General features: G+C 39.8%; 1 protein-coding gene across 9 annotated transcripts in view; it reads right to left on the bottom strand.

The window, feature by feature from the left end:
* Positions 1 to 13,302, bottom strand: part of cacna2d1 (calcium voltage-gated channel auxiliary subunit alpha2delta 1) — a 515,041-nt gene that overhangs the window by 145,231 nt on the left and 356,508 nt on the right. For all 9 annotated transcript variants that reach the window (XM_033039801.1, XM_033039800.1, XM_033039804.1 and 6 more), the window contains one exon: positions 1,066 to 1,224. In XM_033039801.1, the coding sequence (XP_032895692.1) occupies positions 1,066 to 1,224 (159 nt within the window). The remainder of the gene's footprint in view (positions 1 to 1,065; positions 1,225 to 13,302) is intronic.

Here is a 13,302-nt window from a genome sequence, read left to right as displayed (position 1 = left end):
AACTAAGTTGTCATACTGGACAAGTTATCCCATTTGCACGCATTTGGACATATAAACTCTTCCTATCCACATATCTATCCAAATGTCTTTTAAAAAAGCTAAGTTGTATCTGTTTCTACAGGTTTCTACTGGCAACTGATTCCAGATCTAGACTATCCTCTGAGTGAAAAGGTCACCCAGGAGGTCTCTCTTAAATCTCCCCTCTCTCACCTTAAGCCTATGCCCCAGGAAAAGAGACTGTGAATGTTCACTTTATCCATGCCCCTCGTGATCATGTACACCTCATCCTACCTATCAATGTGGAGAAGCTATTTTATCACGGACTGCATGGCAGGTGCGTCCTTCACTGGGCGTTGTGTATCTTTGCTGCCAGACTGAAATGTTCAGGAGGGTAAATCATCTGGAATCGTGTCGCAGCAGGTATCACTTCCACTGGCAGCTCTTGTTATTATTGGCACGATCAATGGAAGCGTTAAGAAATCAGGTAAATTGGGCGAAGCAGTTTCCAGGGGCGTGTCGGTAATCAGATGATACAGTTTGAAGATATACTGGTAACCGAATGTGAAGTGACAAGGTGACAATTCCCATATATGGTACGTTATCGTGAAAGAACGATAGACACAGATTGAATGATAACATTCAAATGACGGTGTGGGGGGGAAAACATGGGAGTGGAACAGATGAATAACTCTCCCACAATGTGCTGCGGAATAGACCTTCAATGCTGTCTGATCATCTGATTCTGAGAATGCCGAATCTCAATAATAAAAATTTGCTTGGTCCATTTTTGCTCATATTGTTAATTGTTAATTTCTTTTTAAAAATCACAGCATGTTTCAGAACAAAATGTAATTTACTTGCCCCCGGGTTGCTCACTGATCACTCAAAAGATGTTCCGCTTTTATTTTCTTCCTCTTTTAAATCCTTAAAATTGTTACCAGAATCATTTGCAATCAATAATTTCATTGTTGCAAAATTGAACATGCATAACAAACATACAGCCTGACTTCAGAACTAAACTCAACGTGGTGTCATAATCATTTCAAATAGATTGGGTGTACTTACATTCATCAACTGCTCAAAAGCAAATATAAAGCCTTTTTTATAATCAGTGATTCCTTTCGCCTGTATTTGATTAACTGCATCTTTGAGGACCTTCTTATTTCGGACATTAGCTTGCACAAGGTGTCTGAAGCAGCTCACAGATTTTGCTATGTTGTTGAACTGAAAGCAAAAGTTTAAAGAAATCAAATCAGAACATAGCTCATAAAAAAGGAGAAATAATTCTAATCTCACACTTCAATGCTCAGTTAGTAAGTACACAACCTAAACCACACAGCCAATGCAGGCTAAACCACACAGACAACCACCAGGCTAGATGGGGTGAATCATTATCTTGTGCTGTTTAATGGATCTCAGGGGGAATGATTGAGCATCGATTGATCATCCTGATTTTGTGGTCGGAGTTAGGAGCTGGTGATCTGCTCTTCGCTGCCTCACAAAGACCTTTGCTTGAAATTGTGCCAATGGGAAATTTGTGCAACTGGATGACAGATTGTGACAGAACCCCTCCTTGGGCTCATTTAACTCCAATTTCTGAAGGCATCATATGCTATGGAGTCATGCTTTGGTACATATCTGGGCTTTTGGATAGCAAAAAGCAGCTTATTGCAGCATATTGTTAAAAAGCAGCTAGGCACTTCTTGAATATTGCATACTTTAATATAAAACAACACACGTCCCATTAGAAAATCTGAACACATAATAGAAAATCATTATCACTGAGTGGTGAATGTATGCAATGAGCTGTCAGAGAAGGTAGTTGAGGCAGGGACCAACTCAACATTGAAGAAGCAGTTAGACAGGTACATGGATAGGACAGGTTTGGAGGGATATGGACCAAATGCTGGCAGGTGGGAGTAGAGTAGCTGGGACACGTTGGCCGGTGTGAGCAAGTTGGGCAGAAGGGTCTGTTTCCACACTATGTCTAATACCCTCACTCAAACAATCTGCAATCAACATTTCAATAGAGAGCAATGTTTGGGCACCTTTGTTTTGTACACTAATAAATACTGTACACCAGACAAAAGTAATTTAATTAAAGTGTAAATGAGCTTTTGTTGTTGTTAAAGGGAATCTCCATGAATATACGATAAATTTATTCTCTAATTTTGTCAATAATAATCACAATTCGGTACAAAATACAAGTTTGGCTGAAATACAAAAATGAACAGGGTGGACAAAGAATAACGTTGTATTTGACAAATGATTTTCATAAAGTTAGTTGTATCAATCTTTATTTATTATTTATTTATTTATTATTAGTAGCAGTTGTACAGAGATAAAACATTCAGCATCTAAAATTATACAATTATTGTACAGCTTCATTTTTAACCTTATAACCTAAATTATGAAAATGAAAAAAGAAAAGAAAAAGAAAACAAGAAAGAAAAAAAGTAGAATGTGAAAAGATAGATTGAAGAAGAACAAAAGAGAATCCCCTAAACTATCAAAGTAGTGTGGCAGAAAGATATAGAAATAAGAAAAAAGAAAAAGAAAAGTGGAGATATACCTTGCCCCTCGTCCCCTCCGCCCGCCTCACCCAACCCAGCATCGGATTTAAATTTAAATTTGTGTTGCACCATGCTATATTGTTGTAAGAATTCGGTAAAGGGTGTCCATGTCTTAAGAAATTGATCTGGTTTTTCTGCCAAGACAAGCCCTATATTTTCCAAATGTAGTGTCTCGGACATGTTTGTGATCCACTACTTCACTGTAGGGGCTGTTGTCTGTTTCCAAAATTTAAGTAATATTTTTTTTGCCGTTATTAGGCCATAGTTAAGGAAACGTCTTTGAAATATCGTTAGCTCGGAACAGGCCTCTGACATACCTAGTGTGATCAGTTTTATGTCGGGATTACATTTTAAGTATGTTGGAAAATATATCAAAAATTCCCCTCCAGAAGTTTTATAATTTTGTGCAGGAAACAAAAGAATGGGTTATAGTTGCTTCTTAGAGGAGACAGTTATCACAGATAGGAGAGACATTTGGGAAGATCTTGTTCAGTTTAGACTTTGAATAATAGAGTCTGTGCAGTATTTTAAATTGTATTAGGGAGTTCCTAACATTAAGAGAACAGTAATGTATATATAAAATATATTCCTCCCAACTATCCTTTGAAATTGTTAAACCCAATTCGTCTTCCCATGCTCGCCTAATTATTTCCGACGATGGGATATGTACATTTAAAAGGGTATTATAGAAGTAGGATATTAACTTATTTGTATCCGCCTTTCTGTTCATGCATTCATCTGGTATATCTGGACCCATGGAGTGACAATCTTGCGTGTGTATTTTCACATAGTCTCGTATTTGAAGATATCTGAAGTAATGACTACCTTTCAGATGATATTTCAGCTGTAATTCTTGAAACAGGAGGAAGGTCCCCTTCTCATAACGGTCTCCCAGCTTTTTAATTCTTAGGCTTTCCCATTGTACAAACGCCTTGTCTAAAGTAGACGGTTTAAACGAGGGATTATTGGCGATTGGTAAGAGGAGAGAGAAATGTCTCAATTTAAGGGTTGATTTCAACTGTTTCCAGATTCGTAAGGTGCTATGGATTATCTCATACATTGATTTCTTCAGATGCATTGGAGAGAGAAGTATCGCGCCTATATTGAAAGACAAACAATCTTCCCTCACCATTTTTAACCAGTTTACTTGTTGGCATGTATCGTCCATCCAGTAGATTAAATTTTTAATATTAGTTGCCCAGTAATAGAGAAGAAAATTAGGGAGAGCCAGTCCACCGATTTATTTAGGTTTGCATAAATGTCGTTTGTGAATTCTGTGAGTTTATTAATCCCAGTTGTTTCAATTTTTAATCATATATTTTAATCCAGAATCTGACCAATATGAAACACCAAAGCTTGATATAAAGCTGCACAATATTTGGCTAATGCCCAGATATTCTGTTCATTTATATTTTAATATTAATATTTAATAATGCAGGACAGTTTAATTACATTACTTTATTAGAAAGGAACCATTTCATCCCATTAGACGGTTATGAAACAGCATTATTTCACAGGGGTTAAGACATTTTTTTTTTTGTCTTTTATATTAATTTAAGCATTTGTACACCATAGTTCCACCACAAAAAAAAGAATGCTGTTACAATAACGTAAATTGTGTTGTTCGTTTGGCTTGTCTGTTTTTGCGGCATATATGAAAACCATGCACCAGTTCCACAAGTGTCTCTTCCACATACATTTCATTCAACGGCGCAAAAGTGATTTGTCAAAATACGATCTTCAGTGCATCCTGAATCCAGAACTCACTGTTGCCTTGACAGCAACTAGCTTGCACCTCTCTACACTGCTGCCCATGGTTCCCATTCTGTTGAATTCAGTCACCTGCATACAATAACATTAAAAACTACCTCCTCAACTAGATCTCGCTTTTATATTGTCCGTAAAGTTTGTGTGATATCAAGGGGGGGGGGGGCATGAAGTGCAAGGAGAGTTCAACAGTTGATGAGATGACTTGTTCACTGAGCAAGAATGAGTTAGTCTTTGGTACTAACATATCCAATTATTAAAGGATTGGGGAGGTAATGCAGGTGAGATGCAGGTAAAATGTTCCTGATGTTGGGGGTGTCCATACCCAGGGGTCACAGTTTAAGAATAAGGGGTAGGCCATTTAGAACTGAGATGAGGAAAAACTTTTTCACCCAGAGAGTTGTGAATGTGCGGAATTCTCTACCACAGAAAGCAGTGGAGGCCGATTCATGGGATGTTTTCAAGAGAGAGTTAGATTTAGTACTTCGGGATAACGGAATCAAGGGATATGGGGAGAAAGCAGGAACGGGGTACTGATACTGGATGATCAGCCATGATCATATTGAATGGCAGTGCTGGTTCGAAGGACCGACTGGCCTACTCCTGCACCTGTTTTCTATGTTTCTAATAAGAATCAATAATTATTAATCAACGGTGCAGGCTTATCGCCACTCAGTGCCATTATATGCTTGTCTCAACACCAACACGAATCTTCACAGGAACTGGAACTGCTCAGAGCAATAAGTGTGGTGTGGGGAGAACAATACATATTAAACCAAGCAATACATTCCATTTATGAACCATATTAATTTGGTTTGGAGAACTCACAAACTCTACACAGAGTCTGCGCGCTTATCAGGAGCTCCGTACGCTGGGAGAATAACTCCAAGAAGCACAAGCTCTCATGTGTTTTTGATTTGGAAACCAGCTCGTCGTTTTGTCAAAGGAGTTTTTCACCCATGATTGTTGGCTGACAGGAGAATGCAAGCAATTGATGCCGCTTCTCTGTCATTTTCACTGAACAAAAGAAAAACGAGCCTTCCAGAGGTGGCACTCAGCATGGTGCAGCTCCAAAATGCTTCCTGTCATTAAGTAGCACTGAGACCCAGGTAGAGTCTGATCAGCTCGTACAACAGCCTCAGATTTCATCAAATAATTCACTGAGATTCATTACCTTGTCATAATATTTCAGGTAGGCTGATGACTGTCAACCTGAGGCTGTCTGAATCAGACCCTGGGGACAAAATTATTCATTTTCTAGAGAGCCTGATCTTTGGAAAACAACCTCATTAAACCCCTCAGGCAAAATGATCTATTTCAACTTCAAAATTAAACAGCCACAGCTCACACCAATGCTCGTTTGTTGTTATATCTAATGCCTAGCTTTCATGTTCTTAAAATATGTTGCCAGATAATTATACTGCAGTTACCGTTTAGTTTAGAGATACAGCGTGGAAACAGGCCCTTCAGCCCACTGAGTCCATGCCGACCAATGATCACCCGTAAACTACAAATTAGGTTTTTATTTAAAAAGGTCAATTAACCTAGAAACCTGCCGTCTTTGGAATGTGGAGAAAACCGAGACACCCAGAGAAAACCCACCCGGTCACAGAGAGAACATACAAACTACATATAGACAGCACCCGTAGTCAGGATTGAACCCGGGTTGCTGGTGCTGTAAGGTAGGAACTATCACTGCACCACTGTACCACTGTGTGCTGTTTTATATCTCCTCTTATGAATAACAAATGATAATTATTGTGGAGCTGTTAAGCTGCACTGATACTGGCTCCATTCAAAAATTATTTCTCAGATCACAAAGGTACCTGATGGTTTCATCTGAAAGCAAACTAGCGCTCAAATAGTTAAAGTTAACTGTATTGTAATTTATTGTTTTTATGGAGTTGCACTGATTCAAGGGCATGAGCTTAATAGTGCACAGACTCTCAGAAGTTATTTGGCTCATTGGGTCCATTCTGGATCTATGTATGAGCAATTTCACGACCCTGCTCCTCTGCCCTCTGCCCTCTGCCCATAACCCCTGAACATTAAGTTGTTTGAGATATAAATCCAGCTCCCTTTTCAATACCACAGTCGGATCTGTCTCCACTACAACTTCAGCAGTGCGTCTCAGATGCTGAACATTCAATTATTTGATTTGAGATACAATGCAGAAACAGGACTTTCGGCCCACCTATCTTTCATTAGACTTTTGTATTTTACAAAGGATCATAAGACTAAAGATGATGTCAGTCGCAATAATCTCCTGATGGAACACAAATAATCAAAAGCTATTAATCTGCAGGTGATTTTGACAAAGCTAATGTTGGGGAAATCCTAATGGTTAAGGCAAATGCAGCTATCACAAGTCTTATTATTACAATATTTTATTATAAAGAATATTGAACATTTTAATTTGCAATGTTCACCCAAAGATTACCGATCACTTCAATAAAACACACTCAATGCAATAACATTGGCAAAAACAGAGGCTGATTTATGCTCAAGTGTAGCTTGTTTTATCAGTATTTCTAAAAGAAATTATAACATATCCCAACACTCAGCTAGCAGCCTCATTTGCTAGAGTTTCTCAGTATTCTTAATAAAAGCTGATAGAAGATGCACAGCATTTTATGGATACTTGGCCTGAAGCTTTTTCCCTGCAGGTAATTACTGAGCCTCAAATTGCTGTAATTGCCCTAAAGGAAAGGCTGACATCAGGCATCAGCACAGTCAGTTACCTAGCAATAGCTGATTTGATATAATGTAATTAATATCATAATCAAGGGAAATATATTAAATCATACCAATTTAAATTACTATTAGGCATCCTCATCTGGTATTTCTGTTTAATAGGTAAAGTTGTGGGGATCAGTAACCTGTTGTTTTCTTTCCGTTATGAACAAAATATTGGAAAAGATGGAAATTAAGAGGGACTAAGCCTAGGTGGCAATGGGTAATTGTCATGTTCGGGAACAGAATTCTTCAACTCTAAACACAAACAGTGATAGAAAAAATAATGCCACAATCTTGATGAATGCAATACTGGGATTATAATTCCATCAAAAATAGGCAGGAGGGAAAATAAGAATCCACAAAATGAGCGTGTTATGAAAAGATCTGCACAATACATTTGAAAATAAAATGTATTCGTGTTAACAAGAGATTCTATCACCAGGTGCTCTTGTATGGAATGATGAAAATCCTGGTTCCTAAGTAAAAAAGCTTTCATCAGTTTCGAAAATATACAAAATTAGTTTGTGCAAGTCGAAAGATTCACTGTGTTATCAGAATGTATTTCAACCAGGGACATTAAAAATATTTGATATTATCTAGTGCTGCCTCTATTTTTAAACCAAGTGTATTTAAACATAGCTGCCTGCCGCGCTCACCAGCCACTCTGATGGAATGGGCTCCTGTCAACGTTATCAGTGGAAATGTCCCTGTGTCGAGGTGAGCTTATTGCATCTGATACAGACAAAGGATCTGACAACCTGCCAAAATAACATTTCAGCACAGCGCACATGAAATCAGCATGATTTTTCTCCTACGGATTTTGTTTATTTATTCCACAATGGTGTCAAAGGATAACGGGGTTACTTTACATGAACATACATTAAGAGAAGGAAACCTGTTATAATTCTTCATCACCGCACAGCTGAATGTAGATGCATAATGGCGCGGATTAAGCACTTACTGTCAAATAAATGGCATGCATTTTCAAACTGCCACAAATCCACACACAGTTCAGAGGCATTATGAGAAAATCTATTATTATGCACAATGGATAATGCTAGAAAAATAAACAATAATAAAAAGAAGCTGGATTATTTTTTCTGACATCTGTTATATTTAGTCATGTTTATATTTTGTTCAGTCGAAAGACTCAGACAGGAGCTAGCAGAGTAATGGTGTGTTTTGAAGGATGAACTCTGTCAGGTACAATGGCACAAATGCTAAAACAAAAAGAGGCTGAAGATTGCAAGTAGTTCTTTCATAAAGAGGGCCAGACAAACCTTCCAACTCCTCACACTAATCATCCTTTCTCGAGTTTAGACTGAATGCCAGAGTAGACTTGATGGGTCGAATGGCCTAATTCTGTTCCTCTCACATGACCTTATGACTGCTAACCAGAATTCCCTTCCATTATTTCAGTGTTTACTTTTAATTATTTTGTTGCTGGAAAGGAGATTCCTGAGATAATTAAAAGCAACATAGATGATGTTTTCAACATGACTGCTATTCGTGCAAATGTACTTTTAAACATACAGAACTATTTTCATTTCACCAATATCAGTTCTATTTTGTTGGATGATATGCAAGATGACAATGAACGAGACTGGTACAACCAAAAATAAAATCCAACAATATTCCTTTGAACAGCGTTAGCATCCTGTTGAAAATTTACTCTTCAGTATTCTCTGGTCAATCTCTTCTTCCTCAAAATCTGAAATCCCTTTTTCTGCAAGTCTATTCAACATGATGGATTGAAGAAAGAACTCAACTGATACATTTTTCAGTTGATAAATTGGAACAGTTCATTCAAGTATTTGTTTCAATTCTGAGCCTGTGGACGAAGTGCATGAAAATGCTTCACATTTGGCGTAGATAAAACTGGAGAGAGGACCTCTATCTGACCTTGCCACATCGTCACTGTTGTCACCTGAAAGCTGTTCTTGCCTTTACCTTCCATGTTACCAATTTCCTGATCGATATTCTTAAGATAAACACAAAATGCTGGAGAAACTTGGCAAGTAATGCCCCTGTCCCACTTAGGAAACCTGAACGGAAACCTCTGGAGACTTTGCGCCCCACCCAAGGTTTCCGTGCGGTTCCCGGAGGTTCCCGGAGGTTTTTGTCAGTCTCCCTACCTGCTTCCACTACCTGCAACCTCCGGCAACCACCTGCAACCTCCGGGAACCGCACGGAAACCTTGGGTGGGGCGCAAAGTCTCCAGACATTTCCGTTCAGATTTCCTAAGTGGGACAGGGGCATTAGGCAGCATCTCTGGAGAAAAGCAATCCCTCCAGTGATCCACTTAATCACCTTCCACTGTTTTGATCCCTCACCATCCCTTTGATCTATGTGGCCACTCTTCTTTGGCATTGGTCCCTCTGTAACTGATTAACTCAGCTCCACTTGCTCTCCAACTGTGCACCAACTGTTTCTGGTTCACAGTTTAGCTCAATCCAACTTCAAGAAAACATTTGAGCTGAATCTTACTGGTAGACAGGCAGCCATTCTGATGGGCACCTCCCGCAATTGGCTGCCTTTGTCTCAAAACGTTTTGGACTGCCATGCAGCTCCAGTAAAAAGTGGCATTGGAGTTGTGCTGGAGGTAGGACGTTATCACACCCGGCTGCCCACACTGTCACTGTCCCTGAGGAGAGGGTACAGGGATGCATCCAGTGAGTGGGTTTATGTCAAAGGAACGGAGCATTCATTCGTTTGAAATAGGATACAAACCACATTGTTTCATGTTAATAGTCTTTAATCATTTGTTAGTGCACACAAGGTTGTCAGGGAGTTTTGGGGGGACCCAAAACCAGCAGCACCCAGCTTGAGGCTCCTTCCCTCAGGTTCTGTGCGAGTGTGTGACGGACAGCAATGAGCTGACGATGGCCCCATCAGGACCATCAGACATGCGGCATAAAGCAGCAGGTTAGAAGGAGGAAAGTGACTGCCCCTTAAACAGCATTGACTTTAAATGCAAGGGAGAGGAAGAGTGCACATACATGGATCACTAAACACAAATGTTGCCAGATTACACAGTTCAAACAAAACAGAGAATCCGTTGATTTTTGAAGAATGAAAAAGGGTATGAACTTACGAGACCCTTCTTCAGTCTGACGAAGGGTCTCGACCTGAAATGCTCCATAGATGCTGCCTCACCCGCTGAGTTTCTCCAGCATTTTTATCTACCTTCGATTTTTCCAGCATCTGCAGTTCTTTCTTGAATTTACACAAGATCTTTTAGCCAAAGTTTCATAATCTGCTTTAATACAGAAGGATTAAATAAATGTTAACTGACCCATTATTGTGGACGGGAGGCCATTATTATGAAGAGATGCTTGAAATGCAAGTGTTTTTATCACAATGGAGGAAATGACCTGATTAAGATCTTCAACACCACAAGGTAAATAAGAAGCTAAACAGTAATAGATTGCTGTAATAGATTTAACAAGAGGGGCCAATCATCTTTGGCCCTTATGTGAATTGAGAATTTAGGGGGATTAAGTAGAATGGAAATGAAATGTGTTAGGGGACAGGTGAATGTAAAGGTCTGTGGATATGATGAGCCATGGAGGGTGGCACAGTAGTGCAGCTGGTAAAGCTGATGCCTCACAGCCCCAAAGACCCAGGTTCGATCCTGACAAGGGGTGCTGCCTGTGTGGAGTTTGCAAATTCTCCCTGTGACCGCATGGATTTTATGACCAAAAGCGTAGGTCATAAAATATCTTTATTCTCCACGGAAGGACGTGTGATCTAATAATGAAATCCAATATTTTAGCAAAGGACATAAATTCTCTCAAAGGGAATTTGATAGCTGCTTTATGTGGGGACTGCTGTATGAAATGGGGACTGAGCATGACATGGGGGTTAGTCCAGATGGCTCTTGTGGGATAAACAGCTTCCAAGAATTGGACTATTGTGACCTGACACATTGAAATTACACAACACCAGCAGTGGAGTCTTGCCGCACCCTCAGCAGTGGTATTTGGGTCGGATGTCATCTTAATGTAAAGATCACACGTCCTTCCGGTGAGAATAAAGATATTTTATGACCTACGCTTTTGGTCATAAAATCCATGCGGTCACAGGGAGAATTTGCAAACTCCACACAGGCAGCACCCCTTGTCAGGATCGAACCTGGGTCTTTGGGGCTGTGAGGCATCAGCTTTACCAGCTGCATTACTGTGCCACCCTCCATGGCTCATCATATCCACAGACCTTTACATTCACCTGTCCCCTAACACATTTCATTTCCATTCTACTGAATTCCCCTAAATTCTCAATTCACACAAGGGCCAAAGATGATTGCCCCCTCTTGATAAATGATGGCAACGCACAAATCCCTGCAGAGTGGTATCAGCGACAGCTTTGTGGTCTCAGTGCATTTTAGCACTGGATTGCTAGGAAACACAGCAAAGAGAAAGGGAAAAACAGTACACGTTTTCTCAGACACTCTCTCGCCAGAAGCTGAGGCTGAGGGGTCACACTAACCAACATGGAGTTAGTGCTGGCGTTACTTCAGTACAGAGCTGATTCAGCCCATTTAAAGTACGGAAAGATTCTGAAGACAGTAGCAGCTAAGCATCTGAACAAAAGCAGCGTGCAGTCCTTAAAAAACACAGATGGTGCTGAATGTCTGAAAAGATATTACAACCTCACAAAATCGAGGAAACATTGTAGTGCTCTGTTAGTTTCTGTTGCCTGGGATCATTCCATTTAGGCCCATTATAGACAGCAAAGAAGAAGGAAAATGTCAGTGATAAATTGATGCAATTTATTGGTTGCCGGTTGTTCTTAGCTCCACATTTGTTTCTACTAAAGGGATCAGAGCCAAAACCTCAAGGGGCAAGTGGCCGATATACTCATGCATGTTAAGAGCCTGAGCAAAGGTGAATTCCTCACACTAATAATTTGGGAAAGCTGAATTGAAAAAGATATTTCAAACATTAATCAATGATACCAGTATCAATTAGCACTTAAAAGGCTTGAACCACAAGCTTCAGGTTGTGACCACTGCCCAGTCCATCACCAGCTCTGACCTCCCCACCATCCAAGGGATTTATTGAAATCAAAAACGCAGCCTGCATCATCAGAGACCCACACCATCCTGTCCACACACTCATTTCACCCCTGCCATTGGGAAGAAGGTACAGGAGCCTGAAAACTGTAAAGTTCAGGTACAGGAACAGTTTCTTCCCTGCAGCTATCAGGCTATTAAACACTACAACCTCAAACCTCGGGGTTCGGCGTCGGCGTTCCACCAGCCCGGCGTGAGGGCCTGGACATCGGGCCACCCGGGGCGGCGACTGCGGGTGCTAGGAAGACCTCGACCACGAGTGAACATCTGGGAAGAACGGAGGGGAGGCGGGCTGGACTATGGTGCCTTCCTCACCTTGGTGCCACTGTGTTATGTTGTGTCATGGACTTTCAGTGTTTGTGCTTTTTTTTAAATTTTATTTTATTTTTAATATGTTTTATTATTTATTATTATTTTTTATTTTTTATTTTTATGATACTGCCTGTAAGGGAAATTCATTTCGTTGTCTCTAACTGAGACAATGACAATAAATTTGAATACAATACAATACAAAAAAACCACAATAGACTATTATTATTATTATTGCACTACTATTGCTTGATTTCTGTGTGTACGTTTGTGTGTGTACGTTTGTGTGTGTGTGTGTGTATGTGTGTGTGTACGTGTGTGTGTGTGTGTGTGTGTGTGTGTGTGTGTGTGTGTGTGTGTGTGTGTCTATATCTATATCTATATATATATATTTACACCTGAGTGTGTGTATATATACAGACTGAACTTTTTTTTCTCTCATTGATTATATTGCTCACAGTGTACTATGTTTACATATTGTGCTGCAGCAAGTAAGAATGTCATTGTTCTATCTGGGACATATGGCAATAAAACACTCATGACTCTTGATTCTCTTGACATGAAAACAAAGGAATAATTACACAAAAGGAATCCTGCATATTGCCACAAGAGGGCACTGATGCCGTGAGTCTCTCTGTAATTCCACTTGGACAGGACTTCAGTTTTGCAAACTGTTTAAATATTTATTTCCACTGGGCTTTTAATGTCTATTCGCAGAATGGCACTACTTTTTCCCATTTACACACTATTCAGGATGAGCTTTGCGTAATAACCATTTACAATCTCAAAGGAATTGCAATAGATGGAAATGGCAAGTAGTCAGGAGGTATGATAATTACAGTG

The sequence above is a fragment of the Amblyraja radiata genome, chromosome 21 (genome assembly GCF_010909765.2).
Source record: "Amblyraja radiata isolate CabotCenter1 chromosome 21, sAmbRad1.1.pri, whole genome shotgun sequence".
In the NCBI taxonomy this organism is placed as follows: domain Eukaryota; kingdom Metazoa; phylum Chordata; class Chondrichthyes; order Rajiformes; family Rajidae; genus Amblyraja; species Amblyraja radiata.
This window is presented reverse-complemented; position numbering and strand designations above follow the sequence as displayed.